The sequence below is a fragment of the Chaetodon trifascialis genome, chromosome 10 (assembly GCF_039877785.1).
Source record: "Chaetodon trifascialis isolate fChaTrf1 chromosome 10, fChaTrf1.hap1, whole genome shotgun sequence".
Taxonomy (NCBI): domain Eukaryota; kingdom Metazoa; phylum Chordata; class Actinopteri; order Chaetodontiformes; family Chaetodontidae; genus Chaetodon; species Chaetodon trifascialis.
The window spans coordinates 11,685,836-11,705,437 of NC_092065.1; the positions used below are offsets into that span (position 1 = coordinate 11,685,836).

Consider the following 19,602-nt stretch of genomic DNA (forward strand, 5'->3'; position numbering starts at 1 on the left):
AGGCATTATGTCATGCTCTTAAAAACCTACACCTATGATGGATGGATCAAGCTCAGCATTTCCAAAACCTTTTTTTCCAAAAGAAAAAAAAGAAGAAAGAAAAGCCCAAAATAAAATCAAGACCACCTCGTTGACGTAACCCTGTTCCTCTGTAATTATTAAAGCCTTGTCTGGGGTTTATTTTATTCACACACTGTGAGAACAAACACATACACACACGCACACACACACTATTGCTTTTTACAAACAGACAACAGAGCAGAGACAGAAGGACCAGCACATTTTACTGAATACTATACACTGATTGAATAGCATACTTAGCATCAATCCCTTACTTAAATCGGGACATATCTCAAGTGAGAATATACAGAAGGACATCACTTTACAGGCCTGTGTGAAGGCGCAGTTTATAGTTAGACACAAGTATTCATGTGTTTGATGACCATTTTCTGCTATCCTGCCAACCATACCAGTACATAAAGAGGATGGAAACAGAGCGATGGGGCTTTGCTGCTTGTTTTGTTCTACGCTGAGAGTAAACGGTATCAGTTTGAGTCAGCTGAGAGAAAAAAACTCAATTCAAAAGGATGATGACTGCACTGTAGAGACCCGTAATTGTAACACAAGGCGTATTGCTTGTTTTATAGTGTAGAACACATTACATGCCACTCAACCATTTCGAGTTGAAAACAAATTTCCACTTGGTGAGAGAAGAACCGCGATGGCGGCACACCTTCGCTGATCATGTTTGAGAAAAAGTTTCGCGTGACCGTCGAGCAACATTACAACAGCTTAAGAAAACGGAATCATTTTCAAGAAAACAAAGCTTTTTTTTTTTTCTTCTTTTTGTTTTTGCAAACAAATAACAGGAAACAGCCAAATCTCCATCTCTTAATCTTTTTTTTTCTGAACGGTTAAGTGCTGTACTGCATGTTCAGTGTGCTATGCCACCTCCTCTTATCAAATGAGTGCTTTGAGGAGATTATAAAGACCTCATAAATTCACAAGAGAGCGATAATCACATGCTCTGCAACTGTCCAGAGGAAAGCGAGCTGCTTCTTCGGTCTACCTGTTACCTCCCTGAGCGTTCACACCTCATCCTCTTCGCTGCTCTTGCCGGGCCACTGGGCCTCTCAACCTGGATTGTCTAGCAGTTGTTCCAGACTGGGTTTTCTTTTGCTGGGAGACTGAGGTTTACTAGTCGTAGAGGGCTTGTGCATATCCAAATAGCATTGGATCATAACAGAGATTATTACTTAGGTACAGCATAATCTACTACAACCCAAACACAACAGATTTAGTATTGCATAAGAATATTTGGTTTTTCTAACAAAGAGGGTTATCATTTTTAAAGACCCTGATGACACCATTTGAAACCAAAACAGATTTTTGTGTGACAGGAATATGCTGCGTACTGATAAAACTGCGGTTTGTAAAAGTGATGCTTTTTTTTTTTTTTTTTTTAATGCATGAGATTCTCTTGAACTCGACCGTAGGGGGGTGCAGTGGTGGTCTTCGAGCGGCTGGAGGCCCCTGCAGGACATCTCTCGTGTGAAATTGTGAACCACTCGGTGATGAATATTCAAATGTTAATCCTAACCCCTTCTCATGGAACATCCCTGACAGAAGCATAAACGAAACCTAATGAGTACAAACAAATGTCCTCTCAAAACAGAAAGCGCAAAAGAAACTCGTCCCTGAGGGGTGACAGCACGAGGCATTAACGCCTCGCACAAATTGCACGGCAGAGGAATGATCGTGTGCAAACAGAAAAAAACAAAAGACAAACAACTGGATTCTATGTTGCGGTTGGTGACAGATGTGTTAACATGCTTTGTTGGGTTTCTAAAGGGATATCACTTTTTTTTTCAGCTTTTCAGCTCTTTCTTTCTTTTTTTTTTTTTGCTCTTTTTTTTTTCTATAGATATTTCTAGGAGCCGCTACTGAGATTGCTGGAATGTTTTAGGAATCCATTCTACATTATCGACGAGTAGACTGGAAAGCGGAAGCAACGACTACTGTTTGGCACATCCAGGGTTTTTTGTTCTACCACTTGACTACCACACTGACAAGAAAGACACACTCAACAAAACAGAAACACAACAACAAAGCATTCTGAAAATAGCACTTGTCCTACCATTTTTATGTTTCTCCCCTAATCGTACAAACAACAGCTAGTCTAATTATTGCGGGAATATAGTTTAGTGCTACCTGACATCTTTTTCTCTCCCTCGTTCTCTTTCATGAGTTTATTAACCAAAACATGTTACAAAAATAGAAGCTTTACTACCAGACAAGGCTTTGAATATTCACTTTCCCTTCACTGTTTCCTCCTGTGTCCTGCTGTGGCGTTGCTGGGATGAGGCTGCGGTGAGAAGGCAGATGAAGTAACTCAAAAACAGCAACAAAAAAAACACTCAAAGAGGCTCAGAAATGTGCTTTTAGGTTAGACCTCGTCTCTTTGTGCAGTCTCGGGCTGTTGACTCGCTTGCTGTATCTTTGCCTTCCACTAGATGGAACAATTGGATCACAGTCTGCCTGTGATCTTTCCAGTCCGACCTCAAGGCTATTGATTTGTAAGATCTGGCTGTGATAATGTTTGATTTTCATGTTCTTCTTTACATAATATGTGCGGGTTTTTTTTCCCACAGTAAAATTAGTATCAAATATTTGGACGAAAAGATCTCAAACAAATGCTGTTCAGTCCGGGTCTGTTAACATCACCAATGCTGAAACATCACTACAAGGTGCTGCGTGCGCGCGCGCGCTCGCTAAAAGGAGTATCAGAGCTACATTTTGACAGGTGTTCGACAGGCGGTTGTTGAGGTAACAGGTGATGGAGCTTCTCTAACCTGCCTTCTCAGCCGTGCCTCTTTGTTCACCAACCAGCAGCCACGCTAGCAATCCTAACAGACAGCCCTTACACTTCCAGACCAGTATCATCTGCAGCTCCCAGGACTACCCTCTGTGACCATGGTTCAACTTGTATTTCTTGTGCACATGCAACACATCACTAGGTAAATATACAAGTCTTAAATTAAAGAAAGGTGTAAATAAAAGTGCCTTATCAATTCAACAATTAAGAATGGTCTAACTACTAATATCATACATGTTATTTAAAATAGATTCTATAAACATTACTTTTTTCTGTATAGTAAGTACTTATGACCATATACCCTGTAGTACATTATAAAACAGGTGGAATGGACCCTTTTCATTGTGTTGGTGCCCTGTGCTTCTCCAGGGCACCTGTCCAGAGAAGGATTAATAGCAGATGGCCTTACATGATTTCACTATGCAACAATGGTGGATGGAGTCCTTGACAGCTAAAATCATTGCGTTTTCATTAGAATTACCAGAATTCTATGTTTCTTTTTTTTTTTTTCTTTTTTAAACGATTGTCCACAGAGAGGTGCCGATTGCATCACCATGCCGACAGACCCTCCCCTCAAAGTCGCTGTGAGCTTTCATTCCAGGAACTGCGTCCAAAAGATACGGCTGAACACAAGAGAAAAGCGGCTGAACTTGACCAAAATGTGCGCATTCATCGGCTATTTATTTCAGCTCGGGGGATATCGTGCGTGAAGCAGATAGAGGGATAAAACCATTTCAAGTTCTGAATATGAGAATGCTGGAACTGTTTTGGGAGTGCAACCTGAAAAATAACACTGCTGTGGGTTTATCTTCCAATTGAAGACATTATCGGCTACTTGAATTCCAAAAGTGACTCGTTAATTGTTTATACGAGTCTGATGAATCATGATGGCGATGCAATAAATAGTGGTGAAAATGGATGAATGCAACGAAGTGAATCGTGAGTTCCATGTTAGAAATGCGCAAAAGAGGGTCAAGTTCAACCAGACAGAAATTATTTGTCCCTATCTCCTCTTCATGTCCCATGGGGTGTCGGGTCCCACAAGTCTTCCAAAGAGAACTAAATTCAATAAAGTAAACCTTGAGAATCAACTCCCTAAGCCCTCCCCTCCGATGTAAAAGAAGTTGAACAGCGTGCCATCTGTCCGCTCTGGTTTGTGCAGGGCACCAATAAAGTGTCTCAGATTCCTCCTCCACATTCCCCTACGGTGGGCACACTGGCACCTGGCAGGGCTGCTACCCGTCAACGGGCATGGACTGCTCAAAGTCTGATCCGAACAGCTCCTTGTATAAGGGGGGGAAGTGGGCACGCACAATGTCTGGGTATATTGCTTTGAAAGCTGTAAGCTTCTCTGTATGCCTACTGCACAGCGCTCGCAGTGTCGACACTTTGCATATCAACTGTGGAGAGAGAGGAGACAGGCTGTTTAGATTCACAGGGAAGCAAGGACATGGAGCAATGGTAGTGAAAAACATACCTCCCTACAGTGTATTCCCTCTCACGCAGGGGCAAACAGACTTGTAAATATTGAGACAAGCGCTAAGGCACGAGGAAAAGTTGACACTGCATATTACGGAGCTGGTGCGATTGATAAATTGCCACTTCTCTGCTGATAAAAAGGCATTTCATGTAACGTTACGAATGCTTCCCCTGAAATCTGCGCTGGTTTAATCTAATGCACTCAAAATGGTTGATGACCTGTGGATAAAGACGCTAAACAGTGGGAGATTACACTGCTACAAGGGTACAGCATGCGTAGCAGACAGCCGCTTTAAGGGATAATGGATGGAGTGTGCGCTGGATCGTGCTGTACCTTTGTAAGAATACCATCCTCTCTGTGGTTCTTCTGCAGGACGTGCTGGAGGGCCAGTTGGATCTTCTGCTGGAGTTTCTCCACCTTCACCTTCTCCTGGAGCCAGGACCGGTCTGGAAGATAAATTAAACTTTTTGTTGCTGGACAAACACAGAGCAGGCCCTGTCACAGTCAACCTGGCCACTTTGAAAAGAAATGACGCAGTTCCTCTAATATAAGATAATAATTGCTAGAAGAAATCAGGAGGGCAACAGTGCTCCTTGTTGTGGTGAATGTGTGTCTAGCTTTTTTTTTTCCTCTGCACTGTGAGTGACACCTACCAGCAGACATCAACACAAAGGCGGAGAACAGGGCGATCTCATCCTCAGACAGGTGCATAGAACACAAGTTTTTCCCAAACTCGAAGACGGAGCTGATCAAGTCGTCACAGCCTGCCACAGCAAAGGACACAGAGAGAGGGCTTAGGATGAGGAAGACCAAAGAACAACATTCACTCTTGATCTTTATTGGGAGAGAGGCACACGGGGAGGGGAGAGGAAGGGGAAGGAATGAAAAAGAGCGGCATGCTGACAGCACATGGGAGCGTCTTAAGCAGAACAGGCAATGCTTTTACTGAGTTTTGCCTCCCAGACGAGTCACTTTTGGCAGTTGGGTGGTGTTATGCAAGCCAAAATGAGGTCACTATTGAGGCTTTTAGTTAAATCAATTATCGAGGATAGAAAGAGACAGGCGGATGCCACCGCGGCTCGGGAAGCCCATCACTCCGCCTCCCCCTCTGCGGACCCCTCTGCGTGGAGCACACAGGACGCTGGGACTCTCGAAGCTGGGACAGATACACATGCTCGCTCATATGCACACGCAAGCGGGGAATGCAACGAATGGTAAACTTGCAGCGCGAAACAGAATTCAGCATTTTTACTGCCACTATGGGACACATTTGCATTTCCTTTCGTCAAACGGCAGTTGGAAATGCGAGAAAATCCACGGTGGAGAGTCTTACTAATGTCATGGCAGTCAAACACGAATGCTATTTGCTTTTGCCTGAGATGTTTTATGTCAGACTATCAATGATGGTTTTGATAGCGCCCTCCCTAAAGACACTCCGTCTGGCTTTATTTATTCCACAGTTACAGGAGCCATATGCAGCAGAGCCTCACTAACGTCTCTGTTCTACCATAAATAACCGTTGCAGAGACAGCAATGCCAGGTGAGGCAGGGATGAGTGCTCAGAGTTTGCTTCCAGGCCTTCAGCATTGTGTAGAACAGAACAGCAGACTCTAATTTTGGCTGTTACACTGAGGAAAGGAGTGAGGCACTGTAAAAAACGCACACAAACATAGCAGCATACAAATACACGCATGCAAACTCATTCAGACACGCACATGCACACACCCACACCCACACCCACACACCCACTCCACTTACCTAATGACTTGAACACATCAGGTCCGGCATACTTTCCATCAAAATAGACTGTGTTGTTTTGCGAGTCAAAGGCACGGCACATTCTGACAAACACAACTTCCAAAGAGCCTGTGGAGACAGACAGGAACAAGATGCTGAATCTGAGCTTTGTTTCTTTTTTTTCCCTAACAGTTACACATCAGTCAGGGATGCAAAACACATGATTGTGCTTTGTGCTATTCTTCTACAACATGAGTAACACAACCACTTTGAAATAAAGAAGCCTGCCGTCAGAGGGAGAGAAAAAAAAAAAAAACACCTCTGCAGATGATAATATCATAGACAGAAGGCTATTCTTCCATAATGCCATGCCAGATAAAAATTGCGCTTCATTCAGTAGTGACAGTGCTTATTCATTCAACCTTTATTTAGCGAGATAGGTACAGGATTTTTCCCATCCTGCAATTTGTACCACTCTGTGGGAGTGGATAAGAGGATCAAGAAAATGTAACAGAAGCCATTACTGCCTCTAAGGGAGATGCTACTGTTTTAAAATGTCATGTCTGACAAGGGATCTCAGTCTTCATTTCATTATTCATATTGGCTGTGCTAATGTAAATAATACTCAGGGAAAGACCCAGGAGAGGTGTTTGTTTGCTGCATGTGTGTTATGTTTGTATCTGCATTTGTATTTATGCATCAATATAGGTGACAGTGTGCACAGAGCCACGGCTGCATTTAATATTCTGTAAGTACGTCTTCATGAGAGCAGTTTGAGTAAGTAGACATCATCGGGGGGAAAGAGAAGGGAAATGGCAGCCGTCATGATAGGTATTATCTGAGCTCAGCAACACAGTGCTTATCTAATGCGGTGTCCATCCCTGCTATGTATGTAATGAACAGAGGAAAATAGAGAGCGACAAAGACAGAGAGGGGGAAACAGACAGGGTGGGGTCTCCTCTCTGTGACACTGTCTGTGCGTGTGAAGAACAGGGCTTTGTGCAGTCAGGTCAGCTACGCCCTTGTGACAATGCCAGAGGGGGGGGTGGTAGTGGTGGAGGTGGTGGTGGTGGGTGAGTTTGACGGCAGCAGGCCATGTTGACAGGCTGTCATACCTGCTTTCAGCAGCACTATCTGATCATTCTGACACAGCTCCATGAAGCCGTCGATGCGCTTGGCGAACTCCACCACATACTGAATGGCCTCTGTTATTTTGATAGCACACAGCTGCCACATGACTTCCCGGGGCTAAGAACAGATAGGACAGAGAATGGGTTATCTGCTTTAAAACAATGGATTTGATTGCTGTAACTGCAGCGGAGGCCGGCACGGGCCCGCTTGCGGTGGTGTTACCTTGCTCTGGTAGCTCTCCACCTCCTCCTGCAGGAAGGCCTGCCAGGTCATCTGCTGCAGCTCCTCCCTCAGGTACTGACATGTCTCCATGTGTGACTTGGAGATGTTCTGAGCCAGGTGCTCTGCAATACAAGCATCGTCACAAACCCAGAAGATCACAGTCGAGACCTGAATGTTACTCACAAGGCTATGTGAAATTGAAGACCTCACTGATGAAATATGCCACAGGAAAAGAAGATTTATTTACTGAGCTTTCAAGAAGGAGGAGAGGCGGATACGCGTGGGCTTTTTTGACTGGGAAAAGGCTTGTTGACATTTCCCTTTACTGCCTGCAGGAAGCTCATAACTTAAGGTTGAGGCAAAGCCAATCTAGTTATGACACAAATGCATGGAGAGGAGGAGGGGCGCCACGTTACTCACTTGAAACAAAGGTCACATTTTCTCTGAGAGAAATATTGAGTATAAGAATTTAAATGGTTTTGAAAACACATCTGTTAAAAGGAGTTCCTAGGCACAGGGGAGCCTAAAAAAATGATTTCCCCAGACGCCTGCCCTGCTGGATCCTGATTGGCCCTAATTAATGGAAACTAATTACAAAAAAGAGGCTCTTTTAATGAGTGTTGGAGATGAGTCTCCAACCTCCTGCTATTTTAAGCAACCTTTGTGTCGTTTGCCCCACGGTTGAGTTGTTCTCCCCCCTCCTCCATTTTGCTGTCTCTCCTCTTGTCTCCCCCTGCCTCTCTCTCCTGCTCCTTACCTAGTTCAGCCATGGACACGGTGGGGGAGGTTTCTCCATTGGTGAAGGAGCAGTAAGGGAAGAAGCCAGAGCCGGGGGCAAAGTCGCAGATGGGCTCCGGCTTGATGCCGTTGATGTCCAGGCCTGACTGGTCAGGAGATGGCTGGATGTCCAGGTAGAAGCTGCTGACCGCCGAGTCTGGTTTGCTGCCATCAGGGGTGTGACCATCCATGTAGCCGCTGAGGTCGTCATGGAGCTCTGTGAGGCCATTGGCTGAGAGGCCATAGCTAGGTGTGAGCGGCTCCGCCTCTCCGGGCTGTTGCTGGTGGTCACGCTGCTGCTGCTGCAGCCTGTGCTTCTGGACCTCGGCGTACAGGCTGTCCCGCTGCTTCTTCGACATGCGGCCGAACTTCACTGCTGCAATTAGCAGAACAAAATATATATGAGACTCGAGTGAAACAATGCAAACAATCAAACTGAACTACAGTAAATGTCATTGTTTATCTCCATATGCGGCACTTAGCGGGCTCTCTGCATAAAGAAGTTCCCAGAAATCTGTGTCAATAACTTCTACTCAAAATAATACAAAGGCCTTCTAATGAGCGGATACGTTCTTTCAAATGTCATTTTATTGAGTCATTTTGTTCATTTTACTGTTGAGTCTTAACATTTTACTCTCTGAGAAGTAATAATCTTAGCAGTAGGTTGGGTTACCAACACAAATAGACTTATTTCAATAATGTTCCTGAATTAAGTGGAATTCTAATAATTATTTAGTCCTGTTTCAAGACATTGACACTCATGTCTGGAAAAAGCCTAAAACGTATTATTCCTTTGAAGAAAAACAAAACTTTACCTAATTCTGAGACTTGTTTAGACAACAAGGGGAGATGATTGAATTGGAGATTTTTCAGGGCACATTAATTCCCTACTTGCTATAAATTATGTACCACATACAGAGATGATTTGTCAGTCTGCGCCCTCCTCTGACACAATGACACTCCACCAATCTATGTTAAAATCATGTTACTATTAGACCAAAAGACGCTGTTAGCATCATACTCCACGAGACTCTTAACCGATAACACAGATGACGAGAAAATCAAATCTTCATATTTCAGGGGGGATCAGTGATGACAGAAATGATGACAAAAATGAACAGCTTCATAAGCGCCGAGGCAGGGTTGGGAAGTGACGAACAGCTTACCAGCCACTCAGACATGAGACGGGCTATGTTGCCGCCTCCTGTTTCAAGGTTTCCAGACTAAACAGTGGTGCTGAGAATGAGACTCCTTGGCCGGAGTTCTGGGGGCCTGGCAGTATGTCAGCCGGTCACAGTGTGTGTGTATGTGTGCATTTGTCTACGCGCAGTGGAAAGCGAGTGGAGCGATGCAGAGGAGAGTGCAGGCAGATGGGCTCTGGTGTGTTGAGTGAAGGCAAGAGTCACCTTCGTCCGTCCTGAGTGTGTGTGTGTGTGTGTGTGTGTGTGTGTGTGTGTGTGTGTGTGTGTGTGTGTGTGTGTGTATGTGCATGTATGTGCATGTGAGAATGTGTGTGGCTACGCAAAGGCACTCGTAAGTGCTAATGTACTTCTGTGTTCACTCACACTCATGAATATGTATGCATGTGTATATCTGAGTTTAAGCAAAGTAGGGTGCATAATGATGTGCCAGCCTCTGGTGCATGTATGTTCAAGTTTTCACTTGTCTGTGTGCATTCCCGTGTGTGTTTTAGCAAAAAACCAAAACATAATAGCTCTGTTCTGACATAATCTCCTCAGCTCAGCCCAGTCTGGTCCTGCCCAGTCTGGACCAGCCTGGCACAGCAGGAGCCCTCCAGCACACATCCCCACCTGTGTGTTCCCATTGCTGCATCTCAGCTGCAGCAGCACTAATGACAACCTCTAACAACCTCCTATTTCATCAAACCTAGTTTCTATCACAGCTACAAATTAGTCCCACAGACAAAGCACTCACCCGCTACTGGCAGACAATGAACACAGACTGATGTCGTAACATGTGTTCCTGTCACAATTTTCTTGGGATATCTGTTGTGTCTCTTTGAGAATAATGGCAGTCATTATCTGCGTGTGTTTTCTTTGTGTCTCCACTAGGATTCAATATACAGAACCACATCAGTATAGGGCCATGAATAAACAGCCAAACAACAATAAGGATAAACACAAAGCAACACGCACTGGTGGTAACGGCCACTGAAAAGCTAGCAGCTAGTTAAGCAGTCACGGTGGTGCTCTGGTGTTTTTTAACTCTTCCAGGTTAATAACAACAGTTTTTGGTGATTTTATCTGAAAAATACACAGATTTTTACTACTTTTTTGTGTTTCCTGCTACAAGAAGATGTTGCTGAGTGTAGTTTATGGCAAACAAAATTAGCTGCTGATCAGCTTCTGCACGTAAAAGTAATTGTTAAACCACATGGTGGTTACAATGAAAATGGTATCAAAATCAGATCATTCACATTTTTGTGCATTTTTTTTCCTTCTGTCTTTACTTAAAATAAATTTATACATTCCTAGATTGCTTTTTTAATAAGAAATAAAAAGGTCTAAATATAAACTATAGACAAAATGACAGTTGATATAATGATCCCCATGAGGAACTTCTTTCCTCTCTTGCCTGCCTTCATAGGAAAGTCAGAGTCCGCAGCAGCACCCCTGAAGCTCTGGTCCAAAGGCACTTCAGCAGAGCAGATTCTTGCCCACACAGGGGCTTGAACCTGGACTCTTCACCGCTACCTGCTCACCCCGGCACCCTGCTGCATCCTCCCACCTCTCCCATCAAGCACTTACCATCTCGTGACATGCCCACGGCCAGGCACTTCTGCAGCCGGCAGTGCTGGCAGCGGTTGCGGCTGGTGCGGTCGATCAGGCAGTTCTTCTGACGGGGGCACGAGTAGGCTGCATTGCTCTGCTGACTCCTCCTGAAGAAGCCCTGCGCAGGAAAAGGGGCATGGAAACACCTCGGGTTACCACTGTGGGTGGGAAAATGTTCTGGGACTGAAGAATCAATTCATGGCATCATAGTATTTCCAGTGCTGACAGATTCATGATTCTGATTGATAGTGATTTATTGTATTCCCAGTGGTGATATTTTCATTTTACTTCTGCCAAACAGATTAGATAATAACACTACTGTGATGGTATTTTCCTGGCTGTTAGGCTGTAATATCTGGCATTCAAAGAGCGCTGCATTTCACCAGTGCGTGCAGCAGGAGGGTGGTGTGTTTGGGTAGGACTGATAACAGTGGATGGTATTTTTCTTCAGCGGGGTTATTAGTGTTGATTAACGCAGCACTGGCATGTGCGGTGCTAAAGGATTGCGAATGCACACCGACTGGATTCCTCATCCTTTGACTTAATGAATTGATTCCAGCACATCATTAACATGCCCCACTCTACTGCTCCATACACATATGTCTTAATTAGCTGCTCATTGGCTGTTTAATTACAAGAAAACAGCTGACAGCTGCCAAGTTGCTTTATAATGGAAGCCATTATGGAAACAGGCTATAACTGCCAGTGACAAGCAGCACTCTTTAATAATGCTATGATTTATGGTCCAAACTTTTGTACTCGCACATATCATTAAAGGCCTCTCTGCCTTGGACTAATTAGCAATCATTAAAGATAGATTTCAGCAGTTTATTCTTTAGTGTTTTGTTCCTTGCGGCTCCTGTGTGAGGGAGAGGAGCACTGGGAAGAACAGCTGAAAGGAACCTCTCTCTCTTTCTCTCTCTCTCTCCTTCACACAACACACAACACACACACACACACACACACACACACACACACACACACACACACACACACACACACACACACACACACACACACACACACACACACACACACACACACAGGAGCAAACAGCAAAGGTGCAGGCTGGCTGAGGAATGCTAATGATGTGCCTGGTGACAAGCACAGGGACAAGAATACACTCTAAGCACAAAATTCCCCTCACTGTGAATGGCTGGTGCATTTGAAACAGTACAAAAGGCGGCTTCAATGGAAGCAACACTGTAGCAAACAGCCAACAATCTGCTATAATTCAAAGCACTCTCCTTTTGATCATTTTATTTCAAGAAGAGCAGGCTGCAGCAGAAGCAAAAAAAAAAAAAAAGAAACAGTGAAAAGACATGTCCCTGGGAGGGAAAGGCAGAGCAAGCCAGAGAATGACTTTGTCCTACTAATTGTGGTTATCTGTGATGTCCTCTGTAGTGCTTGACCACTTTAATTCCGTGTGTTCACACTTCGCAGACTCCCTCCAAATCATCGTGAAACTTCAGCAACATTTTCAAACGTTTTTCCTAGCAAGCAACTTTTCTTTACATCCTCAATTTTCCCCGTCTTCCCCTCCTCGGCTCTCCTGTCCCTCACACACTCACACAAACACACACACACACATACACACACCCCATGACACAAACAGGTTCGGTCTCTTGACGCTTACCTTACAGCCTTCACATGTTATCACGCCGTAATGGATGCCTGATGATTTGTCTCCACAGATCTTGCAGGGAATTATTTCGATTTGAGCTGCAGAGAAGAAAAGGAAATGAAAGAAATAAAAAAAAAAATCAACATTTTGCTGTCACAAGTCACTGTACAACACCCTCACCATGGATCCATGTTGGTACATGAAAGAGCACTGTGCTTCTAAAAACATCTCATCCGGTGGCTTTCGAATCCTCACTTCCACAGAGCATTAGCAGAATATTTACAGAGTGGTGTGTGTGTGTGTGTGTGTGTGTGTGTGTGTGTGTGTGTGTGTGTGTGTGTGTGCGTGTGTGTGTGTGTGTGTGTGTGCGCATACGCGTGGAGCTGTATTACTCACATTGTGGGGACTTGTCTTCCTTATGGGGACAAAAACACAAGTCTCCATAACATAAATCATTAAATTTTAGTGTGATGATTGGGTTAAGGTTAGGGTTGGGCAAGTAGTGGTTATAGTTGCGTTTAGTGTGAGTCCATAGAAAATGAATGGAAGTCTATGCAATGTCCCCAAAAGTGATGGAAACAGGCTCTGTGTGTGTAAATAGAAGGAGGCCATTTTAAGTCCTCATAAGCAGCTAATGTAAACATGGTGTCAATTTGCATCCGAAGCGCAGCTTGCATAAGGGAAACCCCAGCTACCCACAAACCCTAATAAACCACAGTAGCACTACTCCTAGCCTTGTGCAATGACAAAGGCTCATTTAGCCACATGAGGACACACATTCGCCGTTGGAAAACTTGACTTCACGAAGCCTCTTAAACTTCAAAACCATGAAAACCTCAGGAGTAAATCTGCTGCGGCCACAAAGAATCATAACATTCCCACTGTGCTGGATGGAGTCGTGGCAGTGACTGTGTTCAGTGGGGGGGTTTGGCTGTGGTGTTGTGCTGTTGACAGGCCTGTGATTCACCCGCCATAGAGGACAAAAGCACAGAGAGGACAGGCCTCATCCATCGTTGGCCTTCTCTTCAGGAGCAGACCACAGGGCAACACAACAGAACAGACAGAACACACAGACATCAGAGACGCAGAACTCCCAGCTCGTCCCACTGCTCTCAGCTTTATCACTGCAGCCACTGATGCTACATCCCTCTCCACCTCCACCTCCCCCACTTTCTTACCCCTCTCTCTCTCTCTTCCCCCAGAGATCTCTATCTCATAGCCCTCCTCCACATCGCCAACATCTCAGTCCCACCATCCCAACAGTGCACTGCAGCGCCAGACGAACTCCACTATCTGATCTAAATCGAGGAAAGATCACCATGGGGTATTTTCTCACAATGTAATGGTTTTCTCCAACCAGCCATGCAGCCGACCAATCAGAACGCACAGAGCTATTGCAACACAAGTCTATACCAATTAGGGGAGGAATATTATGTTTTTTTTTCCTTGATAAGACGCAGTGAAAATGATAATAATTAAAAAACTGGTGGTACATTCACTATGTCAGAGTGTTACATCAGCCTCTCCCCTCCAGCCAGGCCTAACTGTCTACTATTGAGCCTCATGTCTCTTACCAAGACTAGAATCTTCTAATATCCCACATACACCTTAACAACCAACCTCTTTAAACTAGTTTGATCACATCAAAAGTACTTCTGCAAGAGTTCAATCCAGACATCCCTGCCCATTTTAATCATCTACCTAGGAGCTTGTAATGTGTCATGTGGATAATGTCCTTGTCCCCGAGGCATGCCCAGGAGAGGCCCTCAGCACAGAGCCTCTAATCCACTAACCCCGGAAGCCACACTCTATTCATTCAGGAATCTGTGTCTGTTCTCCTCACGCTGCTGGAGTCAACAAGACCGGCCATGTTTACATGGAATTAGCCTACATTTTAGTAAAATGAACAAAAGGGAGTGGTAGAACATGCACAATTAATTCTCCTCCAGACAACACCTCCTGCGATTTGTGATTCTCACATACAATAGAGGGCACTGCACCTCGTCGGCCCGGATTAGAGTGAAATCCAGGCAGGAGGCGGGCTTTGACAACCTAACTGAGAGGGTTAATTTATAATTAATCTTTTCCTTACTGTGCACAGTTGCTTGTTATTTCGGTTAGGTCTATCTCTGTATGAGTGCACTCTATTGTTTGTTTTTGTGTTCTCCCTGCATGAGCATAAGCAGTGCAGTGTGTTTCGACTCCTTTAGCATTTTCAGCCTCATTACTTACATAATTTGTTCTGACATGCACTCACAACAACTGAAGCGTGCTGTAATTATGACTAGCTGTGGTTATGGTGAACTAAGGGTTGCAGTGATAGGCCCCAGCCATTGGGTGGCAGTGCAGGGCTGTGGCTATGGTTGTCTTGCCAAGTTAAGCCAAGCTTCCACCCACCCTATCCAGCCCACAGGCTTTTGGCTCTGAGCTCCAGCCTCTGATAGCTCCAGGCTTAGGCTGCTGCTAGCTTCCCCACCCCCACAGCATTGCTGTGAGATGCCTTCATCTCTCCTGAAGAAGCGAAGCTGGCTGGGCGCTCGCTCAGGCCTGACAGAGGCTGTGCCACATCAGGTGAAAGCAGTGGGAGTAGAGACGCGGGGGTGCCAGGCCGGGCAGGGCATACACATACACGAGAATGCCTCACAAAGCCCTATCTGCAGCAGGAAGGCCCTGAGTGCACACAGCCTCACCAGCTAACACCCTCTCACTCCACCGCTGCACAAGCCCCTGGATGCTCAGTGCACTCAACAGTAAAAAGGGTTTGTCTCTGGACCGGCTGAGGCAGGCTCTGTAGTTTCTTGTATGAGAAAAGACCTCAGTCTGAACATATAGTTATTTCCACACTGGGATAAGCCGCTTTCAAAAAGATGGGGGGGGGGGGGGGGGGGGGGGGGGGGGGGGGTCAAAGAGACTAAATACAGAGCAATGACACAATGGAGATCACCATGAAGTCACCTACACAATCAGCCTAAGTCAATATTTGTATATCAGTATGACTGTGCAAGTTGTCCTCTTGAGTGACTGGCCATGGGGGCCCCTGAGCTGCCCTTCAGACACTGAGGATGATTTAAACTGAATTCACACATGAGAGTCAGTCAAACAAAAAGGCCTGCACTTATAAGCACTCCCAATCTGGCAGTCAATATCTATTGACATGAGCTGCGGTGTTAACTGCCTCTTGGTGTGAAACAGGCAGCTGCTGGCTCGCTTGAGCTTGACCAGCGCAGTGCCACTGATCCCATTCACCGCGCCTGCCTGCCTCCCTGCCTGCCCGCTTCCCTGCCAGCCAGCCCTGCCTGCTCTGTTTACGACATCAAAGCCAGGCACAGTTAGACGGGCAGCCATGCTAAAGCCCATCCCAGCAGCCTGCCGCTCCTCACAGCACTGCGAGATGGCCTCTGCGCGCAGGCCACTTCAAAGACACCTGCTGAGACGCCGAGATTATATACGAATCACACCGCAGCACGATCGCCCCACACGCATAACCATAAGGTCCGGACAGCGGCTCAAGACTGATTTCTTGTATGCAGCACTGCAGCCTGACGTGGGTGCCTCGGACAATGGGCATGGCAGAGAGAGGAGACAGTCAAGCCGAATGCTAAAGCTTGTTCTTTGTCTGTCTGTGGTTGAGCAGTTCAAGGACACTGATTCACCACACTAGCAGGCCCTTTGAGGGGATGACGTGTCACTCAGAGCACATGTACAATAGGGCAGCGAGGCCTCTGCATGTTCACCCGGTGCCCTTCACTGTCTTCTCTACAGCCCTGAAATCAACCCACTGCTAAAACTACACTATATTATCAAAGAGCTGGAAACTGACAGTCAAACGTGAACACCCAGAACAATTTGCCAAATGCACACTAGCAGCTTACAGGAGCCCTGTTGTGGTCTATGTTATTCTAAGCATCCAATAGACTGGCACTGTTAGGCAAATTTCTCCCTATGCACTGCAAATATAGCATTACTTCACTCAATGCATAATTGCATCCTGAAGCTGAGAAATACATGGAAAATCTTACTTGGTAAATAAATATTTAGAATTGCTGAGTCTCTGGTCATTATGCAGTGTAAAGTCTTGATGAAAAACAATTAGCATGCACTGAAGAGCACCTGTTACAGTGGGTTATATTCCTGTCAGATAAAAACAAACACTTTATATAGTTTCCTGTTATCATTCTTTAATTCTTGCAATATTGTTTTAAAGGATATTGTTCAAATTTTCAGTATAGCATGCTGGTAACATCCACAAAATAAAACTCAAAATCCTGCAGGCTTTTGCAAACATGGAAAATCACTCGTCAAAATCTCCTGGCTGTTCCCACTGAACCCTTGGACTACTGACATAACGGTGAAGGATTAAGATTATCCCTTACATTACAGACCCATGCCCAGGCCACTGTCATAACTCTGAGAGCTTAACCCATTACTCGATTGGACCATTAAATCATTTTCTCATGGCCTGATGATTCATGATAGATGTGCACAATAAATGAGCTCTGAAATCAAGGCTCCTATACTGTTCTGTATAAGCAGATCTCTGTTTCATTGGCTCATTCACAATGCACATCATTCCAAAAGAAAGCAGTTGGGGGGGGGGACGCATTTGCTGCTCTGTGCATGTGGGTGTGTGTGGGTGTGTGTGTGTGTGTGTGTGTGTGTGTGTGTGTGTGTGTGTGTGTGTTGGCCATGTTGTGCTGACAGCTGTCAATGACAGAGTGACGCAAGCCAGTGGGCTCATGTCAGAGATTATGTAAGGAACTGGACAGGGCACAGCATTATGAACAGATTAACAGTCCCTCTACCATCATACAAACTGTGTTAACACATTCTCATTTTATAATATTTTGCAACAAAACCAAACAAAAGCTTATAAGGATGCCTGCTCCCAGGACAGTAAAAAAAAAAAAGCAGATTTTCTTACAAAACAGAGCATTTACACATGGTCAACATGCCATGAACTGGCCTGCAAATGTGCACTAAGCAATGCTGCTCCATCATTACGTGCAGCTATTCGTTTTGCTAGCCGAACTTCCCATTTGGCGGTGGAGATCAGCTGTCGGTTGATAAACAGCGTCTTCTCTAAACAGATACCCATGACAGTCAGATCTAGCTGTAGAGAGACGACAGCCTAACAAGAGCTGGAATCAGAATTCTGCCACTTTTCATCTGGCAGGGCTCTGCTGTCATGTGAAGTCGCACAACACAATACTTTTTTATTCCCATTTATGCAGCAGAAGAAAGGTTATTTGAATGTCAGCGGCAAAGGACAGTTGTGGCACGGAACACAGGCTGAATAGTATAAATGTGTTATTTGTTTAGGGATCGGGGGCTGCTGGCATGTTACCACAGAGCTGTTCTAATGGCATTTGCCGGTTTGTAGCACGAAGTAAGCACACAGCGCTTGTGCAGAAATTCACCTGCAGACCACAGCTCTATATCATCACTTTAAACAGCTCCCATTCAACCTGTAAACACGCTGAAGTCATCAAAAAATATTCTGACCAGAGGGATTAGAGCAAGGAAGGACATAATTGACACATTTTGATGTCTCTATGCTGCTTCGTGCTAATTCCCCCCCAATCATTTAGCTGCCTAAGCTGTGATCCCCCTTCACTAGAGACTGGCTATATTTGAAGAGATATTTCCGTTTCAAAAGATGGGCTCTTTAAGCCTTTCCCTATTATTCCTTCATAGCAGTGCGGTGACTTTGCTGAAGCTCAGGTCTGGACCATCGCCCTGGGCTGCTTTTTGGATGAACTCATGCGTACATCTCTGTGTTTGTTTGTGTGTGAGGCCTATTAATATTTCAACACTGCCCAACTCCAGATGCCTGTACAACACAGCAGTGCTTCTCTCTTCATGTCTCTCCCTGTATTTACTTGACTGTTTTATTGAAGTGCATTCTGACACCCTCTATGAGGGGGAGCAGGAGAGGGGAAGATGTATTCCCAAACCGCAACATAAGACATCTCTCTCCATGTCTCTTTCTCCACCGGCGTAACAGTAATTTGGGCACTAATTTATGTGTTGTTGTGGCAAAGATTGACGAGCTTCCTGACTGGGAGTCTGCGCGCCTGCACTCTAGGGGAAACAACAAAAGCCTGGGTTTACCGAGCAGACGAGCACCATGAAGGGTAGCATGTGTGCGGCGCTCCTCTCCCCTCCCCTGTCTGCCCCACCTGAGCTCAAATCTCTCTCCCCATCGCTCCATACCTCCCTCTATCCATCTTCCCCCACCTATCCCCCTTCTTGTCTGCGACTGCAGTGACAAGTGAAGTTGTGCCCGGGTGCTGGGGACCGGAGGGCACGCCCCTTCTGTGTGTGTGTGAGCGTGTGCGTGCTGGCGTATGTGTGTGCCGGGAGGGAGAAGGGCTCACACTGTTTACTCTGATGGCAAAATACAATCTGTAGACAGCGTTCACTTATGCATTCTACCAGCCCCTAGTTAGTCATAGAGAGCCATGAGAGCTGAATAAAAAATCTGTGTTGCAAATATTTACATGCTTTGTCTAACTATTTAGATCATTTGGTTTGGGCCCTTCACAAATTCAAATGTGATACATCCTCCATTACAATGACATGCATTTTTGACGGGAGATAGAAGTTTTTACATTACAAGTCTGAGTCAGAGTTGCTTGTGCATTGTTTTCTTTACTCATGCATTGTGCAGCAAGGCACTGGGATGCACCAGAACTCAAAATCACTGAGGCTGAAATCACACAGGACCGACTGATTGACTGGTGCAGGAGCCGCTGTGTGAATTCTAAGATTTAGCTGAGGACCATGTGACACTTCTGAACCTATACATTCTGACCACTTGATCTAAGCAGGCAGTAGTTAAAGCCTCCATTGTGGTACCGTGGCTTAGTTAAGCACCTCTCAGCCCCCCCCCCCCCCCCCCCCCGTCTCCCTGCAGGGACAGCAGCCTAGTAGGCTCCTTTAGAAAAACATAAGAATATATAAA

At 45.3% G+C, this 19,602-nt stretch overlaps 1 protein-coding gene across 2 annotated transcripts in view; it reads right to left on the reverse strand.

The window, feature by feature from the left end:
- Nucleotides 1-1,918: 1,918 nt before the first annotated feature.
- roraa (RAR-related orphan receptor A, paralog a) overlaps nucleotides 1,919-19,602 on the reverse strand; it is a 178,402-nt gene continuing 160,718 nt past the window's right edge. For both annotated transcript variants that reach the window (XM_070972701.1, XM_070972702.1), the window contains 9 exons: nucleotides 12,651-12,736; nucleotides 10,991-11,132; nucleotides 8,203-8,598; nucleotides 7,446-7,567; nucleotides 7,208-7,340; nucleotides 6,114-6,221; nucleotides 5,009-5,119; nucleotides 4,689-4,801; nucleotides 1,919-4,275 (listed from right to left, as the gene is read on the reverse strand). In XM_070972701.1, coding sequence (XP_070828802.1) covers nucleotides 4,111-4,275; nucleotides 4,689-4,801; nucleotides 5,009-5,119; nucleotides 6,114-6,221; nucleotides 7,208-7,340; nucleotides 7,446-7,567; nucleotides 8,203-8,598; nucleotides 10,991-11,132; nucleotides 12,651-12,736 — 1,376 coding nt within the window. In that variant the 3' untranslated portion in view covers nucleotides 1,919-4,110. The remainder of the gene's footprint in view (nucleotides 4,276-4,688; nucleotides 4,802-5,008; nucleotides 5,120-6,113; nucleotides 6,222-7,207; nucleotides 7,341-7,445; nucleotides 7,568-8,202; nucleotides 8,599-10,990; nucleotides 11,133-12,650; nucleotides 12,737-19,602) is intronic.